This window comes from Lithobates pipiens, unplaced genomic scaffold (assembly GCF_037356315.1).
Source record: "Lithobates pipiens isolate NorthernLeopardFrog02 unplaced genomic scaffold, aLitPip1_a1.2 Scaffold_13, whole genome shotgun sequence".
Lineage (NCBI taxonomy): Eukaryota > Metazoa > Chordata > Amphibia > Anura > Ranidae > Lithobates > Lithobates pipiens.
The window spans coordinates 43,633,747-43,655,873 of record NW_027507718.1 but is presented as its reverse complement, the minus strand read 5'-3'; the positions used below and the strand labels follow the sequence as shown (position 1 = coordinate 43,655,873).

At 43.5% G+C, this 22,127-nt stretch overlaps 1 protein-coding gene across 2 annotated transcripts in view; it reads right to left on the bottom strand.

Moving 5' to 3' along the window:
• KDM4C (lysine demethylase 4C) overlaps positions 1–22,127 on the bottom strand; it is a 732,113-nt gene that overhangs the window by 18,634 nt on the left and 691,352 nt on the right. For both annotated transcript variants that reach the window (XM_077475057.1, XM_077475058.1), the window contains exon 20: positions 9,523–9,642. In XM_077475057.1, the coding sequence (XP_077331183.1) occupies positions 9,523–9,642 (120 nt within the window). The remainder of the gene's footprint in view (positions 1–9,522; positions 9,643–22,127) is intronic.

Below are 22,127 nucleotides of genomic sequence, written 5' to 3'. Positions count from 1 at the left end.
GACCTATAAAAACTTGGCTATACCCATAGGCCATCCTCAGCTAAAATAGAACACCCTCCCTGCTATAGGCATTCAGTTTAGTAGCAAGCAGTATTAGAAGTATCAAAACTCCTTAGAAGGGTGGGTGCTATATCTGTTGATTAATTTAGAGAAATGGATTTTACGGTAGGTACAAAAATCCTATTTTTTTGTGGAAGTGTTCAAAAATACTTACCGTATATACTCAAGTATAAGCTGAGCTTTTTAACACATATTTTAGGCTGAAGAAACAAAAATCTTATTTTCTCTTTAGTTCATCGCTGGACACAGTGCTTCATTAATCCTTATTATAGGGACATCCGAAAGCAGTGCCAAAAGGAAAAATGGGTGGGGAAAATAACCCAAGGCTAAACACAAGAGCCCTAAGCAGATCACAGGAGCTCAACCAGGACACAGAAGCCCCATCTAAAACAAAAATTTTAAGAAAAGCAACCCTCAAGTGGGAACAGCAGCCTGCAAAACCTTGCAGCCAAAAGAAGCATCCGCAGATGCCAAAATATCTACTTTGTAGAATTTGGTGAAAGTATGCATCGACGACCACATGGCCACCTTGCAAACCTGAGATACTGAAGGCCCAAGATGTACTAAGTGCCCAAGTAGAATGCGCCGTGACAGGGAAAGGAGAAGCCTGACCTTTAATAAAATAGGCCTGAGTCACCGTCTGTCTGATCCATCTGGAGATGGTAGCCAAAGAAGCGGCCAGCCCTTTCCTTGGTCCTTGTGTAACTACAAAAAGCGAGTCTGACCTCTGAAAGGACTCAGTGGCTGTTAGATACACCCAAATCGCTCGAACCACATCCAAGGCATGCAAAGCAAATTCCTTGGGATGAGCCAGCTTAGGACACAAGGAAGGCCACATAATATCCTCATTTAAATGGAAGTCCGAGACAACTTTAGATAGGATCAACGGACATGGACAAAGACCCACCTCATCTCTGGGGACCACCAAATAGGGACTACGACAGGATAATGCCACAAACTCTGACACCCTACGGCCCAATGTAATAACTGCCAAGAATGCCACCTTCTGGAACAATGTAGGCAAGGGAATCTCCTGAATATTCTCAAATGGAGTTTTCTGGAGAACCAAGAGCACCAAGTTTAAATTGCATGGTGCAAAAGAGACCGTACAGGCAGAGCCACATGCCAAACACCCTGAATGAAGGAATGAACTAGAGTGCGCATGGCTAGGGGTCGCTGAAAGAAGATTGCTAAGGCAGACACCTGGCCCTTGATGGTACTCCATGCGAACCTCTGCTCAACAACCCGTTGAAGAAAGGCCAAGATCCTAGCCACAGAAAAAGGAGAGAGAATGAGCGCCAATCAATTCACACCAAGAAATGTACGCTTTCCACATACAATGGTATATCTTGCTAGAAGTCAACTGCCTTGCCTTCAACATAGTAGGCATCACTGATCCAGACAAACCTCTATCCCTCAGTACCTGGCTTTCAACAGCCAACCTATCAAAACCAATGACTGTAAAACAGGATGAAGCTCAGGCCTTGGAACCACTGGTCCTCCCTGAGAGGTAGACCCCAAGGGACATTTACAGCCACCTGAATGACCAGAAGACCTTTGCCCTCGACCCTTCACAGGAACCGCTGGAAGAAGCTTGAGAAGAGGAGGGTATTGCCCCCACAGTGGCACTAGGACGACTGTGGTGTCTACCAGATGAACCTGTGACCTTGACACGGACCTCTGTATTTTCTTGTTGAACTAAACCTGCTGAAGGTGGACACTACCCGGCCCAGAACCTGTACTCAAGTCGGGAGGGAGGAATGTGTGTGACAGCAGCCGGCGAATCACGCCTGTGGTTGCCAAAGTTTGACCAGAAAGAGGACCACCCTGGTCAAAATTAAATCCAGGGTCAGACCCAGGTGATTTAATTTCCTGGACAGGGATAGGGGGACTTTGAGTAGTTTGGATGTCAGCCGAACCCTTGCCGAAAATATACCCACACAAGGAGACTCAGGGCCTAAAACCTCTGAAACCAATGAAGTCTGACCCCGTTCTTTGTATCCTCAAAAGGATCATTTTGTGGATCCCCTTGATGCTCACGAAGGAGGTCCATGAAACCGGAAACCAGCGAAGATGTCCCAGTTATGGGTGAGGGCAGACCTTCATGCTGAAGGGGTCTTGTCTGCGAGACCGTGGAAGTCAGCCCTAGGCTCACCAGACCAAGATTGCTTGGAACCTCCTGGGGAAGAATTTCTATTTCCCTTATCTGCAGTTCCGGGAGTACGAAATATTTTTTTTATGGGCTAAGGAGGGCCTACGTTTATGACAATGCTCCTTTCCTTTCCTAGATTGTGGCAGGAAGGTACTCTCCCCCCGTGACACCTTTAACCACTTCCCACCGGTCAATGTACATATATGGCCGGGTGGACACTCTCTCCTGAGTGGATGTTCAGAAACATCCTTCAGAAGAAGGGGGATCGCTGCCGTGCAATCCCGATGCGCTCATATCACCTGCGCATCTCCGATTGGCAGGAGGGCTCTGTGATTAATAAAAACACATGTCCCCCACTCATGTCCCACTAAAATCACATGTCCCAATTATTATCTGCGCACATATATCCGTGATCACCTGTGCACATCTGTACATGATCATTTGCGTAAAATATATCTGTGATCACACAAACTTATTGTACACTTAACAGAATTTTTTTACCAAAAACATGTTGCAGAATACATTTTGGCTCAAATTTATGACAAAATTCGATTTTTCTTTTAAAATAGGAAGAAAATAGTTTTTTTCCCCCAAATTTCCGCAATTTTTTCGCTTATATCGCAAAAAATTAAAAACGGAGTTGTGAATAAATACCACCAAAATAAAGCTCTATTTGTGCAAACAAAATTATAAAAATTTCATTTGGGTAGAGTGTAGCATGACCGCGCAATTGTCACTGAAAGTGCAAGAGCGATGAAAGCTGAAAAATAGTCTGGGAAAGAAGGGGGCGAAAGTGCCCAGTATTGAAGTGGTTAATGATGTCATCCAGAGTGGCCTCAAATAGGCGATCGCCGCCCTGACGGGCTTCCAGGAGATTGGTACAAAATGTACATAGCCGACTTAGCCCCACGGCTTCATAAGTTGGATGCCCTTAGTTTGGAGGCAGGATCTCTACCTGATTCGATGTCGCAGGCCCACATAGTCCTTGTGCAAAAGCTGGGAAAAGATTCCTCCTATTGTTCAGCATACCGCCCTATATCCGTCCTTAATTATGATTTAAAAATACTGACGAAAGTGCTAGCCACCAGGCTGATGGGGGATCCTCCCATTTTTGGTTGACATAGATCAAACGGGTTTTATGCCAGGGAAATCGACTGATGTCAATATCCGTAGAGTCTTCACTCATCTGCAAATCCCTTCTACGGACCAGGACACCAGGGTTCTTGTGGCCCTGGATCTTGAAAAGGCATTTGACTCGGTGTCATGGGCCTACATGGAGGAGGTACTCAAGCTATATGGTTTCGGCCCCATTTTTAGGAAATGGATCCGACTATTGTACCAGAAACGGACAGCACAGATTAAACTGGGAGGTAGGCTGTCTTCCTCATTCCCGGTGGAGCGGGGCACCCGACAGGGTTGTCCTCTATCCCCAGCCCTTTTTTCCTTGATGGTTGAGCCCTTGGCGGTTGCGCTGCAATCCTCGGGCGCCGTTCGGGGGGTGTGGGTGGGGTCCTTGGATGAAAAGATTGCACTCTATGCTGACGATATTATCCTCTTCCTCCGGGATCCTGGTCTGTCCCTTCGGGCGGCGCTAAAGCTTCTATCAAGCTTTGCTGCTATGTCTGGCCTTAAGGTCAACTGGGACAAGTCCCAGATCCTACCGGTGGACCTGGGGTCTGGGAGGCTGGCAGACTCCTCACTCCTGCTCCAGTGGGCGGAAAACATTAAATATCTTGGTATTATCATTTCTCCCAGAATACAAGACTTCTGTAAACTAAATCTTCTTCCTATCCTGCAAGCTACGCACAACAGGCTGAAAGTATGGGCCAGTCTTCCCCTTACGCTGATAGGTCGAATTAATTTAATTAAAATGAAACTGCTCCCCCCTCTCCTGTATGTAATGCGCCATTCTCCGACGTGGATACCCAAGATCCATTTTCGATGCTTAAATTCTCACATAACTAGTTTTTTGTGGGGCACTACACCTCCCCGGTTCCGCTTGTCCATAATGCAAAGACCTTGGACGCAGGGGGGCCTAGCCTGTCCTGATTTTTTCATTTACTTTATCGCGGCGATGCTTGCACATGTCCACGCCTGGTTTGCCTCGGACGCCACCAACGCAGCAGTTGCCTTGGAGGCCTCCATTGTGGGATCATTTGAAGCACTGCGGAACTTTTGTTCAGGGGTCCTAGAGCTCTTCACCCTCTCACTACCTCGATGAAGATGGTGCTGAGGGCGTGGTCTGTGGTGGTCAGCCACCGGCTGGCTGAGTCCCGGACTTGCTCTCCTAATACTTCATTGTGGCTCAATCCCTTCCTACCTGAATTTTACTCTATATCAGACCCGATTGTGTGGGCGTCGAGGGGCGTTCGGTATCTCCATCATATTTGCGAGAATGGTGCGTTACTGACATTCGACCAGCTGAAATCTAGATTTGACTTGCCCAATGCGCACTTTTTCCGGTTCCTGCAGCTTCGTCATGCGTACAAGACTCAGTTCGGTGACTCTCCTGTAACCCTATATCAGTCTAACATGGAACTGCTCTTGTGTCAGGAGACATTACCTAAACCTTTATCCACGATTTACAAGGCTCTGCAGCCCTCTGTTCATAGTGGATTAGAAAAACTCAGACTTTTGGGTGGCGGAGCTGCCGAAGCTGGATGGGGAGGACTGGGAGGACATTTGGGACTCCCCCTTCAGATACTTGGTCTCCTCTAGAGACCGGCTGATCCAATTTAAAATATTACATAAATTTTACTATACTCCATATAGGCTTCATAAAATATACCCCGACTCCACGTCGCAGTGCTGGCGTTGTCGGCCGGACTCGGCGGGGTACATCCACATGATCAGGTCCTGCCCCGAGGTGCAACATTACTGGTCACTAGTCGTCTCCTATATTACTAAACTGACCACGATTCCTACACCTCAGACGATTGAGATTTGCCTGCTTGGTTTGGTAGACGCGGTAGTCCCCTCGAGGGCAGGCTGCACATTACTGAGTTTGTTACTTTTTTATGCCAGGAAACTGATTGTGCTCCGATGGAGGGCCCCCTCGGCGGCCCTCACCCTGAGTGTATGGAAGTCATTAGTTAACCTTGCAATACCCTTGTATAGGGAAGCATATTCTAACCGGGGATGCCCTCAAAAGTTTCAAAGGGTTTGGAATATCTGGTTGGAGTCTGAGACAACAACTGCGGAACAGGAGAAAACCTTTGGGATTGTCAGCCCAATCTAGCTTGTAGACGACTCCCTTAATGGTTCCATCTGGGATGGCATCTGAGCCACCCGCTGGTGGACTTTTGTTTTGGTGGACTGCCTACAGTAAATTAATAAACCTATGTCGAACATTGTGAAAGGTATTTCTCCTGTCAACTTTAGCAGCAAGCTACGGGGTTTGTTTTTCTCTCTGTTCTTAGGGTTAGGCTGTTATGCCCCACCTACTGTTTTATGTTAAGTGAGCCTGGGAATGCCCAAAAGGCTCTGTTTTGTAACCTTTTATTTTTGAAAATAATAATAAAAAAAAAAAAAAAACAGGCGATCGCCGTGAAAGGGCAGATCGATGACAGCTTTCTTGGAGATTTGGTCTGCCGACCAGTCCTTAAGCCACAGCACACGTCTAATTACTACCGCTGAAACTGAGAGCTTGGACAGCATGGGAGCCGCATCATCAAAAATGCATCATATACAAACTGTAGCCCCTGGACCAACTGATCCGCCAGATCAACGTAAGTAGAGGGAACCCTGCTTATTCCCCAGACCCTGGCGCAAAAGCTTGGCCCATTCAGTTAGAGTCTGAGACACCAGGGTTGAGGCCAGAACTGGTCACAAAGCCGAGCCTGCCATAGTAAACATTCTGCGCGCCACAGACTCCGCTTTCCTATTGGCCGGGTCTTTAAAGGACGGGGGGATCCTCTACTGGGCTCATGGTCACTTTATTCAAACTGGAAACAGGAGGGTCCACCACAACAGTGATTCCTCAAAAGGGTAACATACTGCTAAATGTTTGGGGATCACAAAGGGCTTTGGCTGCCCCCATTCCTTATAGACAAATTTGTCAAAATAGGGACGATAAGCAAACACCTTAGCTGCATGAGGCACCTTGTGTGTACCAAAAGGGACAGCCACGTCCATGGCCACATTAGCCATGTCCTGCATTTTTAAAGTCTCACGCACTGCAGTAACAAGTGCATCTGCTGTTGCGACCATGGAGGAGTCATCCTTACTATCGGATGGATCAGGGAGCGTGGTATCAAGTCCCACTGGACAGGCCATGTGCACAGTGGCCTCAGACTCAGATGAGACAGACTTAGCAGGAGAAGGCGGAGGACGCTTCCTGCTAGGCCTTTGCCCACATGCCACATCCACCCAGGTTAATGGGGAGCTGGGGTTCCGAGGGACTTGGTGCCACCATGAGGGGTCAGTGGGGGAGATGTGACCCTGAGGATCCATAATATAAAGAGGACCCACAGCAACAAAAATGTTTTGGCACCATTATGGACCCTGCACACTCGAGGCACTTGATAGCAGAGAGAAAGAGACCCCCCAAGGACTCACCACTACCAGCCAGAGAAGCACAGTTTACTTGGACCCAGCAGTTCACCATGTGTGCTAGCAGTTCCTATATCCGGGAGAAGGAAGAGGAGGGCCCGGAAGCCCAGGTTCCTCCTGTCTCCAGCTTCATGCCAGACCATGGGAAAATGCCCACTGTGATGTCACAGGCCACACAAACCTGGCCATCGACCGGAGACCAAACCAGGGGGAAATGGCCAACAAAGCTCCTAAATGCTGGCAGACTGTCAGGAAAGCCACACAGGAGTCTCCACTGTGCCCTCTGCACTGGGATCCCCACCAGACCCAAGATACTGCAACCCATACTTGCTAAGGCAGTGCATTCACCATCACATGAGGACCCCCCCCAAAGAACATTCACATAGAGGGGATGGAGGGGAGATTGGGGGGAAGCCTAGCTTACCCGAGAGATCTAGGATAGGAGGAGGGAACCTACAGGCAGGTCCGACCATCTCTGGAGGGTACCCGCCTCCACTCCACCCCAAACAAAGGAGGAGGAGAGGGGGGACTGTACTTACCACTCCATGGATGTGGGTATCGTTCCAGACAGAACCTCTCGCCACTGATGTGAAGGGCCGTCGGCCAGGGGGATGCTGCGACATGGACCAGAGCCTGGTCGTATGCAACCCTGCAACCCAGCACATAGCTACGGTCTGCACAACCTCGCTGGATGGACTGAGGGGATCACTGGATCTACATTATCTAGCCCATCGCCCAGCCATTAATTGTAGATATCGCAGGAGAGAAAAGTGTGAACAGCAAGCTTTGACAAAGCATTTGCAGAGCTTTCAGCGAGCTTTGTTGGAGCTTTTAACTGCTTCCGGACCAGCCGCCGCAGTTATACTGCTCTTTAAGATGCCTACTAAGTATGAACACCGATCTCTCTCTTCCCCTAGTCAGTCCCATCCCCTACAGTTAGAACACACCTAGTGAACACAGTTAACCCCTTGATTGCCCCTAGTATTAACCCCTTCCCTGCCAGTTTCATTTATACAGTAATCAGAGCATTTTTATAGCACTGATCACTGTATAAATGTCACTAGTCCCAAAAATGTGTCAAAAGTCAAAGATATGTAGAAGAATATATAAACTCAAACTGAGGAAAAAAATGTGGGATATTTATTATATCAAAAAAGATTTGATAGTTTTGATTTTTTTTTTCAATATTTTCGTTCTTTTGTTTATAGCGCAAAAAATAAAAACCACAGAGGTGATCAAATACCACTAAAAGAAAGCTTTATTTGTGGGGAAAAAAGGACGTCAATTTTGTTTGGGTACAGCATCGCACGACTGCGCAATTGCCAGTTAAAGTGATGCAGTACCGTATCGTACCGGGGCTGAAGTGGTTAGAGTACCAATCAACTCAATGTTGTAAATGTTGGTCACTTTAAGATTTTGATGTGATTGGCTTGCCCATTTTTTTCCAGGTTTCTGCACTGAGCTCTAGCAAAATAGGCATCCTGTGATCTCACTTTTTGTTTAATGCAGTGAGCCAGAATGTTAACAGATGGGCATTATGACTGACTTATTATTACCGAGGTCTCCTTTGAAAATATAATTACTAATAACCCTGGGTAGAACGGAGAGGGTGTATGGATACACATCTGTATGTATGTCCTGCTGTAGTTTCATCACAGAGAACATACTACCTATAAAGGAATCAATGCGTAGAATGCCCAACAATGCACATGAATGACGATGTGCACTATCAAAATATCTGGGAAATAGGACACCATCTTAACCACTTGTTTACAACTCTGACTCTAAGAGCATGTATACCATTGGCTGACAACTTACCCTCAAACCTTTCTACAGCAACTTAAATTATACATAAATATAATACATGCGACAATCACATGGCAACACTGTTATAAATATAGAAATCTATTCCAAATAAACAGGTGGGTCACTGCACGATTGTAAGCATATTGGCCCAGGTGCAATCCATAAAAAAAAATATGCAAAATAGGAAGCAGACAGTAGGTGCACTCAGCAGGAGTTACAGCAGAAGGAATTTTCTAATGTCGTTTTAAAACAATTTCAACATTTTGGCGGGGCACAGCCCACCATTCCCAAGGCAAGTACAATAGCATCACAGGGAGGTATAATTTCCCAGGACCCCTCCCACTGCAAATCCCCAGTGATATCACCAAAAAATGCAAGACAAATACTTTACATAAAGTAACTAGAACTAGTCACAGATATCTCCTTATGTAAATGACAGCAAGGCAGATTAAATACTATGGAAATAAACAGATTTACCTACTGGTGTATTGCAATACAGAGCTTTTTTCTTTTCCATTTGTACCATATTCCTGGGTCTCCATGCTTTGAGCACTTCCATTTTGTTTTTGCTTTTTCTTCCTTTTGCTACTTTGTGTATTTCCATAGTATTTAATCTGCCTTGCTATCATTTATATTAGGAGATATCTGTGAGTAGTTTTAGTTACTTTTTTTTCTCATCATTTGTACTGTATGCACTTATTTTTGGTGTAGTCATCCCTGGAGAATGGCGGTGGGAGGGGTTGTGGGAACCTTATATCTGTGTATATCACTATTGTATTTGTATTGAGAGAGGCAGGTACTGCTCTGCCAAAACATTGACTTTAAACTACACAGGAAAATTCCCATACACCTACTGCCTGCTTCTTATTTGGATATCCATTTCTAAAATAGTTAAGCAGACCCAGGGCTCCTTGAAGATGTTAAATTATCTGTTTTTATATGTACATACTCACCCGATACATATACAATATGTTGTGTCCAAGATATTTTGCTCCATAAAGTAAGCCATCAGGCCATTTCACTTGAACATGCTCTCCCTCTGCAGGTGGCCCTAATTTAAGGCAGTCTTTATTCTGCAAAACAAAAAAAGTGAACGTGTTGAAATACAAAATTCAGGAATATGATAGCACATAGGGGTATCCCATTTAGGGGTACTGCAGATTTGACCATTTGCTAAATGTAGTACAGTATTGTCCGCAAATGCTCCTCGTATGTCAATACAAGTGTATGGCCAGAAAACTATAAAACAGACCTTTATTCAGAAACAAATACTCATCATAAACTATCTGGCAAAAGTCCTTCAGCAAGGAAGCTGGTTGTATTGTCTGGCAGATATATAGCAACCAGATTGAGCGCCAACAAATCTGCATATGAATTATGACCACAATTATTTCTTAGCAGGACAGTCCAAATGTTCAAGTTACATACAAAAAAATCTTTTAATTGACCACTTCCCATCCGCAGGTGGGATCTACCATCCTGGGCAGGCGTCATATGATGTGCTTCCCGGCGGTATAGGGGGCTCGTGCGCCGCCACGTCACCAGGGAGCCTATGTGCATGCCCGGTTTCCACGATGTCCGCCGGGTACCCACATGACAGAGCAGGAACATGGATCTGTGTGTGTAAACACACAGATTCAAGTCCAGTCAGGCGAGAGGAGACAGATTGTGTGTTTCTAGTATATAGGAACACCGGTCGGTCTCCTCCTAGTCAGTCCCCTCCCCCCAGTAGAATCACTCCCTAGATAACACATTTAACCCCTTGATCACTCGCTAGTGTGAACTCCTTCCCTGCCAGTGACATTTATACAGTAATCAGTGCATATTTATACGTTCCCAAAATATTGTTAAAAGTGTCCGATCTGTCTGCCGCAATGTCACAGTCATGATAAATATCGCAGGTTATCACCGCCATTACTAGTAAAAAAAAAAAAAAAAAAATGCAATAAATCAATAACCTATTTTGTAAGTGCTATAACATTTGCGCAAACCAATCAATATACGCTTATTTACATTTTTTTAACCAAAAATATGTAGAAGAATAAATATCGGCCTAAACTGAGGAAAAATGTTTTTTTTTTTAAATTGGGATATTTATTATTGCAAAAAGTTACAAATATTGTGTTTTTTCAAACCTGTCGCTCTTTTTTTGTTTATAGCATAAAAAAACGCAGAGATGATCAATTACAACCAAAATAAAGCTCTATTTGTGAGGAAAAGATATGATAAAAATGTCATTTGGGTACAGTGTTGCATGAACGTGCAACTGTCATAATGTTAAGCTGAAAACTGGCCTGGGCAGGAAGGGGGTAAAAATGCCCTGTATTGGTTTACAGTAAATCTAAAGGACAATTTATGTTAAGCTCAACAAAGACCAAATCTTGAAAAAAAAACATAGCATAAAAAAAGTTGATAACTTTGCTCAAGAGATTTTAAAGTATATATACTTTTAATAATATATATATATATATATATTTATATATATATATATATATATATGTGTGTGTGTGTCTAGCTCAGTGATAGATGCGTTTTCAGTGGGTTCACAGGCAACAGGACCTTTAGTTTAAGGGAGCAGTAGCCCATTTTTATTGAAAGTAACAAAAAGTTCATACACACATGGATTGCCCCCACAGGGGTTCTTCTCCAGCAGAAATACACTAAATGAATAATGCCAATCCACCTGTCTCTTAAGGCTTACTCAGCCTTGGGCGCAGTACCTTGCTGCACACGCCTACTCCTGGCCTTTAGGAGGGGCCTCGCCTGACACTCCAGGCTTTCACACTGCTCCAAGATTTACGGTCCCCAGGACTCTCTTCCAGTTGTCTCAGCTATGGTCTTCCCCGACGCTCTCAGCTGGCTCAACTCTCTCAGTCCACTGACCTGGAACCTCTCCCACATGGAGTGCCATCTCAAGGATATTGCCTGGGTTCTTAAATGGTAGAACACCTCCCTCCTGGCTGAGGTAACTGCTTCCATCCCAACTCTTCTGAGCTATGCGCAGATCTGCCTTATAATGAGTGTGTGCACCTGGACACACACACACAACCTGCAGAGCTTTTGGAAAGCCTGGACACAAGACTAAAGACTCCACCCTCCCAATTCTATTTAAAGTCTTCAGGTTTTCAGCCCCACAAAACCCAGAGAAGACTTAAAGCATAGTTTTCTCTGCTCACCAATCTTCTGCTGGAACTTCTTAAACTGCTTCTTTGAAAGTCCTGTGTCCATTTTACACACATTTTCACCAAGACAAGGGCTCTCACTATATATATATATATATATCTATATATATATATATATCTATATATATATATATATATATATATATATATATATATATATATATATAGTGAGGCACTGGCTTGTTGTGTCACCTAGGTTTCCCACATACACATAGTGAGCGGCACTAGGGTTTATGGTAATGTGGAGAAAGAAATCATTTATTTCAGAATCTTAACCGGTGACAATTTTTAATTTCTTGCCTGAAGAGTCTATAGGCCAAAATTAGTTAAAACGCCCGAAACATGATATACTTGCTGAAAGCAAAGACCCTGGAGAATAAAATGGTGGCAGTTACAATTTTTTGTCAGGTGATATTGGTGTAAACACATATTTTCAGTAAAAAAACCAAAACACAAAAGTTAATTTCAGTGCACACAAACACAATATATAAAGAAAAGGAAGAGTAAGAATAATAGAAGAGGTAATCCAAATAACCAAAATTAAAACCAAAGCTAACCACTTAGCAATTTCTAAAAAAGCATCAATCTGTGGCCAAACATGGCATGCACTTCTATAGGGAGATAAAGTGCCATTTGGTATGATTACTTATACACTAATAAACATGGGAAAGTGTTTTTAGGTGGTTTACTATTTCTTCTTGTGAATTTACATATAATACAATTTGAACCTTGAATGATAATACATGGTTTGCTCAACAATTTTTTGGCACCTATATCAGTTTGCATAGGTGTGCACAGCCTATTGCATTAGGGTGCGTACCCCAAAGCTCAAACCCTATCACTTTTGAGACAAAGAAAGGGACGAGGACAGAGATTCCCCAGTACCTCTTTCTGCAGCCTTAGCTGCACAGAACAGTAAATGAATAGGAAGTGCTCTGTGCGTAGAGCTTCCTGTTAATTCACAAATGGAAGCATAGTAAATACAGTTTAGTATGTTTCAGTTATGAACGAACACAGTGAGTTTACTGGCCCCTTCCCCGCTCTCCATCCTGAAATGATCTGCAACATTCTAGGGAGAGGATGGACGTCAGCGGCACTGCAAGGAGGACATGGGGGGGAGGCAATTTGTGCCACACAGGGTGAATAGGGTGCTCAGGCACATCCAACACACCCTGTGCACATACCTATATCTGTATTGGAGATTTCCTTGATCTTTGGTTGTAGGATAAAATAGAGGTCTTAATAGTGCCTGTCTGTACTATTTAACAAATGTCTTCTTGATCCATTGTTGTTGTCTAAAAAATCAGATTTACCTGACTGAAGAGGGGATAAGGCACTACTCTGATTCAACATGTGTGTGAGTGTATAGATTGCACCTTGAGCTACTGACCTCTGTACACTGATCTACATAATACTGACCTCTGGACATTGCCCTACATACTACTGACCCCTGGGCACTGCCCAACCTACTACTGACCCCTGAACACTGCCCTACATACTACTAAAGTCCCAAACATACTATCAGATTTCCTGCAGATTTTTTCCTTCAGATTTACCAAAACCATGTAGTACAAGGGCCTGCCTGATTGCATACAAATTGAAACTCCTAAGGTGTGACCTCATATTATATGGTTTTGGTAAATCTGAAGGAAAAAGCCAGCAGAAAAACTGATAGGGTGTATGGGGCTTTACACTAGCCAGAAATCAGAGTAGATAGCCAGGCCCTGAAACTATTTGAGCAAATCAGCCTGCAATACCAAATGTTCTGCCTTATAGTGGACTCCGGCATCAGACTTGTGGGGGGTGACCAATTACTCCCCAGACGTGAAGAAAAAAAATGTGAATGAAAGTGAATACCAAGTTTCTTATTGAAGCTAAATCTTAAGATAGGCTAAATTTATATTTCTACAGTAACAATAGTTTTATTGGATTTTTCTAAGTTTTCTTCTTGCACTCTTTTTAATGGGGCTTGCTAGTTAGTTTTTTTTTTTTTTTTAAAGGGTGCCGTACGCCACTGATCTTTTTTGCATTCCTTCATGTTGTCCAGGCAGATCTCAACCTCTCAAAGGCCACTTCAGCCCCGGAAGGATGGGCCCCCTTAATAACCAGGCCATTTATTGCGATACAGCACTGTGTTGCTTTAACTGATAATTGCACGGACATTTGACACTGTACCCAAACAAGATTTCTGTCCTTTTTTTCCCCACAAATAGAGCTTTCTTATAGTGGTATTTTATCACCTCTGCGGTTTTTATTTTTTGTTCTATAAACAAAGCAACAATTTTGAAAAAAAATTTTTTTTACTTTTTGCTATAATATATATATATATATATATATATATATATATATATATATATATATATATATATATAAATGTCTTCATTAGTTTAGGCCGATATATATTCTTCTACATATTTGTGGCAAGAAGGAAAAATAAATAAATAATCGCAATAGGCGTATATTGATCGGTTTTCACAAAAGTTATCCCGTCTACAAACTATGGGATAGATTTAGGGACTTTTTTAGAGGCTTTTTTTTTTAAATTGTTTTTATTAGTAATGGCAACCTGTGATTTTTGGCGGGACTGCGACATTGTGGCAGACAAATCTTATCCCAAATGACACATTTTGGGGACCAGTGACACTGGTGTTAAACACTAGGGGGGTCAACTGTGTTCCCTAGGTGTGTTCTAACTGTAGGGGGATGGGCTGCCAGGGACGACAGAGATCCCTCTTCCTGATGACTGAGAACAGTAGATCTCTGTCGTGTCCCCCGTCCTAACGGGGATCTGCCTTGTTTAGCCTGTTCTGCCTCTGTATGCGGTGCCCACAACAACACGAGCTATGGCAATTCACGCAGGAGAGCCAACCTGCCGCCATATAACGACGGTGGCTGGTCGGCAAGTAGTTAAAGAGAGGACTTGGGGCATGAGAGCTGCCTCAGTTCAAGCTACCTCTGGTACTTATGTCCCAAAGGCACACAGTCAACGGGAATCAGTAGCCCCTGTGGCTTTTGAACCCTCTTGGGGAGAAGGAATCTCTCCAGGGCTTCTGACTAGTCAATCACCTCCACAGCCACCTGCTGGACACTCCTCTCCAGGCATTGGCTGGGCCATGATAAATATTCAGGCTGGTCATCTTAATCCCCCTCCTTATTTTTTTTCCCAGAGGTAGGGAGAAGCAATCAAACTGCCAGGCCTGTGAAACACTGAACAGACCAGAACAAATCACTGCTCCCTACACTGCAGAGGGAGCCAAGAACTAAATCTGTCTAGCATCCTACTGATCTTCATAGTCAATAAGATAATTTGAATGTTTGAGACATGGTCCCACTTAAGAGGATCAGCTTCTGTTTGTCATTAGGGGCTTTGCCGCTTAGTGACAGGACTTAAAAAAAAAAAAAAAATACATAAACACCTCTACCCAGTGTGATACCATCTTTCATTTTACAGGACCTGTGCTTTCAGAAAATATATAGTTTGTTGGGTCTTTTACTAGGTTTTCAAAGCTGCAAGAGAAAAATAAAAAAAATGGCAAAAAAAAGGTCTGGCCAGTCAACTAAAACCTACAGAAGAACAGGGAAGCCTTAATGCATAGATATGCATGTTTCATAAGTGATTCTTGTATTTCAATCATATGAAGCAAAAGAATGGCCTAAATTAAAATAACGATTTTAATTTTGTACAGACACAGGCTGTATTGTTACACTTAGCAAGATCCTTAAGAGATTGGAATAAGAATACCATATTAAAGACGGAACCTTCCCTGTGATTTAAACATGCTACAAGTCAGGCAAAACTATTTGATTACTTTCACAGTGGGGCGTTTTTCAGGCGCTTTTGGGCTAAAAATAGCACCTGTAAACTGGCTCCACTAAAATTAGTGGCACTTTACTGCTACCACCCAGCCCCCGCCCCCCCCCCCCCCCCCCCTCCAGTGTGAAAGTACTTTAAAACTTTGTTCATATCACAGCAGACAATTTATTAACTGGCAGAGAAACACAGATCTGTGCACTTTTAATGGTGACATCCATGCTGTATGATTACAATAAATTATATGGATAATAATCACTGTATAAATGGAGATTTAATTTAGATTTTTCTTTTTGATTAATACAAAATCAGCTGTTGGGGGGGGGGGAAGGATGCGATACCCTGTGAAAACTGTCATTTAGAGTCAGCTCTTTCTGTTTGAAAGACAGAATAAATATAAGTTCTGGTCAGAGATGCAAAGGTGACACAACCTAAGCTCTCTAAGTATAAAAAAAAACGTCCCTGAGGATGAAACAAAAATATCAGAAATTCCATTCCCCTTAATGCATTTAAGGCTAGCTGTCACTTCAGTTTAACGTTAGCTCCGTGTACTTAGCTTTCCGGATGAATGCAAACAATTATATTCCGAAATGTTTCTTTATGAAAATGAAAACTGTAGCAAGAAACATTGATGAAAGCGAAGATCCAAAACTCTGTCATTGAAATGATTTAGGGAGTAGAGCTGGCTGCACAAGAAATGTCATGTTAGGAACACTGACACATAGGGGTCGATTTACTAAAGGCAAATAGGCTGTTTACTTTGCAAGGGAATTTGCCCCAGAGCCTAATGAATGTGGTGAAGTTCTAGTCACTTCCACCATCCAATCATGTGGAAGCAAAAATGCAATCTTTTTATTTTCTTCCTTTAGGGCCAGTTCACACCATAGAAATGCAGTTTGGATGCGTTCCAAATGCTTTTCTGCATGCATGTTTTTGATGTGTTCCAGTGCGTTTTGATGCAGTCCAGTGCATTTTTACCCCCTCAAGGACGTGTGTTCCAGTGCGTTATTGTTAAGTTTAGGTGCATTGTTAATGCGTTTTACAGCATTCCAGGGTTATGGCATGTACAGCAGGATGCAAAGGATGGGTCATTGAGAGAAGATGATATGAGTCACTGCTGTTTGAGTTGTGGTCCTTTTGGGGGGGGGGGGGGGGGGGGGGCAGCAGTTGAAGCAATTTTTGAGTAATCAGGATTAACCCACATGCGAGCCGCCTGATAAGGGTAGTTACAGCCATCAGGTCGATGGGGTGGGGTGTTGTGTGAAGCAGGGGTGGATCCAGAGTCTAGTCTTGGGAGGGGCACTGCCAGAAAATAAAGTGATGAAAGTGTTAAGGCCAGCCACGACAGCGGTCTTAACGCTTATCAACTTCACGGGAGTTCTTTGTTATCTTCCCTTGGTTCACTCGATGCGCTACAGCAGTGGTCCACAACCTTTTTGGCACTGGGAGACTATTATGCCAAGGCCTGGGATTGCGGCTTCAATCATCATGGCACCATGGTGTCAGCATGATTGAAGCACATTATTTCTATTATTACATTGTAATTTAAAATTAAATAGTTCAACTCACCATAACGCAGGATCAGTGGGAGCCCTGACACTTGTCACCATCGCCTGCCACTAGATGTGGATTGTCACTTGCCACCAAATGCAGCTCATCACTTGCCACGTCGCCTGCCACCAGATGCAGCTTATCACCTGCCAGCAGATGGGTATTGTCACTTGCCACGTCGCCTGCCACAAGATTTTCACTTGTCATGTCACCCGTCTTTAGATGCAGCTCGTCATTGCCATTGTCACTTTCCACGCTGCCTGCCACCAGATGCAGATTGTCACTTGCCAGTGATTGTGTCCCAGATTGAGGGCAGGCAGTGAGAGATGATGCAATTTCTCTGGTGCTTGCTACTGCACTGTGAAGGTGAAACTGCGGTGATGCAGGGCAGGTGGTTAGAGATGGTCAGAGATGATGTCATTTCTCTGCTCGCTCGCTTGCCTGCCTGCTCACTGGATTGGCTGACCTCTTACTGGCTTGCCTGCATATCCGCTCAACTGCTAGTCTTCCCACTGGTCTGCCTGCCCACTCACCCACCGGGCCCCCTCATGGGCTCCCCCGCTCACCAGCCTGCCCTGCTCGCTCACCTGCAAGCCCATTCACTGTTTTCTCGTTAAACCCCTCCCCCCGATCCACGCCTGGTGTGAAGGACACAATCTTTTATCTGTTAAGATGTTGCTAGGCTTCTGTGACCTTTTTAGGCAGAAGCTTTAAACCATGTGGTGGGCCAGGTTTATACTGCTGGTGAGCAGAAGCTTTATTTTAAATCTGAGTTATGGATGGTTTTGTTGGTTTATGCTGATAAGCTATTTGTTTGCTCTTTTTGAAGAAAAAGATACAGCTGGCTAGTGATCCCCCCCAAATATTACAATTGGTGCTCAGATGTGGGCAATCTAGCCAAAAAAAGCTGTCAAAGGCTAAGTTCACCTTTAGTCCCCGTTCATATTGATGCAAATTTGATCCAACCTAAAAAGGCATAGATTCACATGTCAACTGAACAAACATGGTTTTGAAGACCCCTTTAACAAGAGGGTCACCCAGATCCCCTACTCATTCACCAAAAGTGTAAAAAAGTCCTTTATTTAAAAAATAAAAATAAATAAACTGTCCCCAGTGTAGTTCAAACGTCAATCATGATGAATGCCGACCCAAATGACAGCCCTGACGCTAAATAAATGAATGGGCGTGGCCACCCGATGACGTCACCGGGTGACCCTGTCCACTTGTGACATCAACCTCTCAACACAACTTAAAATGTTGAGTTCAGCACAAGTTATGTCTGGCAAGGTGTACTGCCAGCTCATGAGGTGGCATCTTTTATGGGTGGTATGAAACAAAACTCTCACTGTCTAGGGTTAGGTTGGTTCATTTTCATAGCCTAGTTAGCTGCAGTTTAACATACTGAAACTGCAGAGAAAGAGCTAGTTGCAGGCCTGGGCAAATAAGTCTTTAGAAGTAGCTCAACTTTTCTGTCTGAAGAAACTATGAAAAAGACACCTTCAACAGGAACAGTGAGATGTTTGTTTAGGACATAGACTGCAGGATCAACCAAAGGAATAGCCTCTGTGTCATTTTTTTTTTCACATGACACAGTTCAAAGATTTTGGGGGGAATTCTTTCAGGCACTAACAAAACTGAGGACTCACAGCGTGGCATAGGTATACAGGGTAGGCATCCAAAGGGCATAATCCTCAAAAGCTTTACCAGCGTTCAATTACTTAATGGTACACACCTACAAACCATGGTGCATGGTCCAATTTCTTCCAGTCCTTTCCGCTATTGTAAGCGAACTCTGTGTCTGATCTTGTTGAGACTATGCATAACGGGAACTTGCGTTCTCACCCTTGTTATTGTTTGCGCTAATTCCATGCAGAAACGCATGTTGCGCATAGGACAGCTTAATCACTTCATTGGGTGGCCTTATGTGCGATTGTCGCTCAAAAGAAACAGATGTCTAAGATCAATTCAATAGTAGTATTTCCTGTGTTTCTATCTGGATACATTTTCTTAAAGATTAGCTGCAGTCTCCCAAAAAAAAAAATTTAAGTCAGCAGCTATAATTACTGTAGCTACTGACTTTTATTATAAGGACACATACTTGTCTAGGGATCCAGCGATGTTGGCACCCGAGCCAATTCTTCAATTGGCTTTGGGTGCAGGTGCCGGCATTGTAAGAGAAAGTCAGTTTCCCACTGTGGAGGTGTGAGCCGCGATGCACTTTGTGAATAGTCCCACAGTCTTTTGGGACCTGTGTGTGTCTTAAAAGGTGGTCTGATCCAGAAGTGGGAGTGAGTACCTGTCAAAACCAGGTAACCCCCCCCCCCAAAAAAAAAGTGGCAAATGTTGCAGTGGAATGGGGGAAGGGTGAAAATAAGTTAAGCGCTGCTTTAACTTCTTGAGACCCAGAGTATCCCTGGAGGAAATGGAGCAGAATTGGTTCAGCTCTGTCCTAGTTAAAGATGGCAGTCGAGTTTGCTATTATTGGGGTTTCTGACAAAGACTTTTGGAAAAATTAATGGCAACTTGGACCTTTAGGGTGCTAAAATCAAGGCCCTTGTCTATGCCAGCCTGTAAACATTCCAAAATAATAAATTATCAAAAAGTTTTACTAGCAGAGTTCAGCTAATTACCTTCTTCCATACTTTACCATTGGTGGGTCTTATAACTGACTTGCAGCTAAGGGGGAACTTAATGACTTGGCCTTCAGGATATCTTCCACAGAAACCAGGCAGCCAGTCTTAAGGTCTGAATGTGAGGATGTATAACTGGACTCTGGGAGATCAGATTCAGTTTGTCTAGGAGAATCCATGGAGAAGGACTAACCAGAAGGAGAAAAAGCGAGAACTAACTTTTTTTGGCCAAAAGGAAAAAAACAATTATTAGATTTGTCTCTTCCAGCAAGAATTTTTGAAGAACCTTTAGAAGTAGCCTGGTTATGGGAAAAGCATAACACAGACTTAATAGGATTTATTAGTTCAAATACTGTGGTCACAGGATCTCTTGGGTTCAGAGAAATGAACTTTGTATTCAAATATATAAGTACCTGAAATAAATAAATAATAAATAAACATTCATCTGAAAGGCAAAAAGATCCATCTCTGGATGCCCCCTATATTTTGACAGGGTTGCAAATAATGCCATATTCAGGGGCCATTCTGACTTCATAACATGACGACTAAGAAAATGAGCAAAAACAGTTCTGGTGTCTTTGAGGTAATTCACAAACAAAAAGGCACAATTCTGCATATGTTCAGGTACTACATGCAGGATAGGATTTCCTGTGCCCCTGTTTGCTTATAAATACCACTATGGTGGTATCATCCAAAATGGTGGTGGACTCTTGATTTCATCATGAAAAGCAGATGTGGCTCCATTTACTACAAACATTTACCTCCAATTCAAAGAGGATTTTGACTCGACTTGCTTCCATTGACATTGTGCTATTTTGTTTTCCAGATGTGCTCCCTAGCCACAGGTACTGTGGAACATGTGGTCAACCTCCAAGAGATAGATAAGATCCACAGAAGACCTAACTGGTGAGAGTCGATCCTCCACTACTTCAATCTGCGCTTTTCACTAGCTGGAAGGAGTAAACGGGTCTCCAGAGTTTCCAGAGATTGATTCCATACCTTTAGGAGGACAATTGAAGGGGTCTTTGGTGGAAGGATGCCCACTGGCGTGCAGGAATGTAAGAAGTCACCAGACCCACTGCAGACATGACACTTCTTATCAATACCAGATGGCTTGAACAAAACTGAGCCAAATGAGAAGTTTTTTGGATTGTATCTTCTGGGAGATAACTCATCTGATCTATGTGTTAGTAGAAACTACTGCCTTGTTCTTCCTATGGCCCAAGAGCCATGACTTTCTGGTCTACTAAGAGAAGAGACAGAGCCTTGGCTTTCAACCTTAGGAAGATTTGTCACCAGAAATCTCGAGGACTGTAAAATTCCAGCCTCAAAATTGAAAACGTTGGAGATAATTTCCATTGTGGGAGGAATTCCCCTAATTTTCCTCTAACCAGGGTCAACAGGTTATTGTGACTTAAGAGACTGGTCAGGAGGATGAAAGAGAATCCCTCTTTACCATATGGAGCACACAGTGCTTCAGTCTGGTCCTCTTTGCTTTGACACCTTAAGTACAGAATCCAGATAAAAACTTTTGTAAAGGGAACACTCTGCTCTTTCCTCCATAGGCACTGATATATCTGGTCATGCCTAGAATGCAGAACCGTCTTCTCATAAATCCAAGGTCTCATTGACAGCTTTGAGCAAGCCATTAACATCTTCAAGAGACCATCTAATTCTTGAAACTGGCAGAATTGTCACCATTACATGTACCATGCCTGAGAAGGACTGGGGTTACTAACACCCCCCAGCGTCTCTTCTCTGTGAAACTTCCTCTATAACTAAGCACAGGAGTAGGGGACTTAGGCAAAAAATTGTTGGGCAGGGGGTTTCATGTCTGCCAGCAGGAAACGGAAGTAGTGGGAGTGGAAAAGAAAGAGGATGCCAACTCTTGTTTGACTGAAGACAGGATGTTAATAAAGGCAGACCACAGATACTAGATGGTATAGAGGCTTAGCTCAGGAGCTTCTCAACCTACAGCCACAAACTGCATACTTCTTCCTTGGAGATTTCCCTTTACAGTATACTTCTCAAAGGCCTTGGCCTGCAAGTATCAACACACAGAGTGGCAACAGTACACATCCATCATAAATCCAACACAAAACAGGCCCAGGTGACAATCAGGTTAGCTGCAGGCATCATTCAGATATTCCCACTGAAAATCAAGGACATCAGATCATGGCCTTGAGCTGAAAGTGGTTAATCATCACTGGGTTTTTTATTTTTTTGCGCTATAAATGAAAAAGGACCGAAAATTTTGTAAAAACAAAATCTAAATTTCTTAAGACACTAACAAGACAGAAAAGTGCAAGTAGACATTCCAAGGTATTTAGTAAGAGGCATGGTGAGTTTTTTTGAAGTTGTAATTCTTTTCCACAATTCTTCGC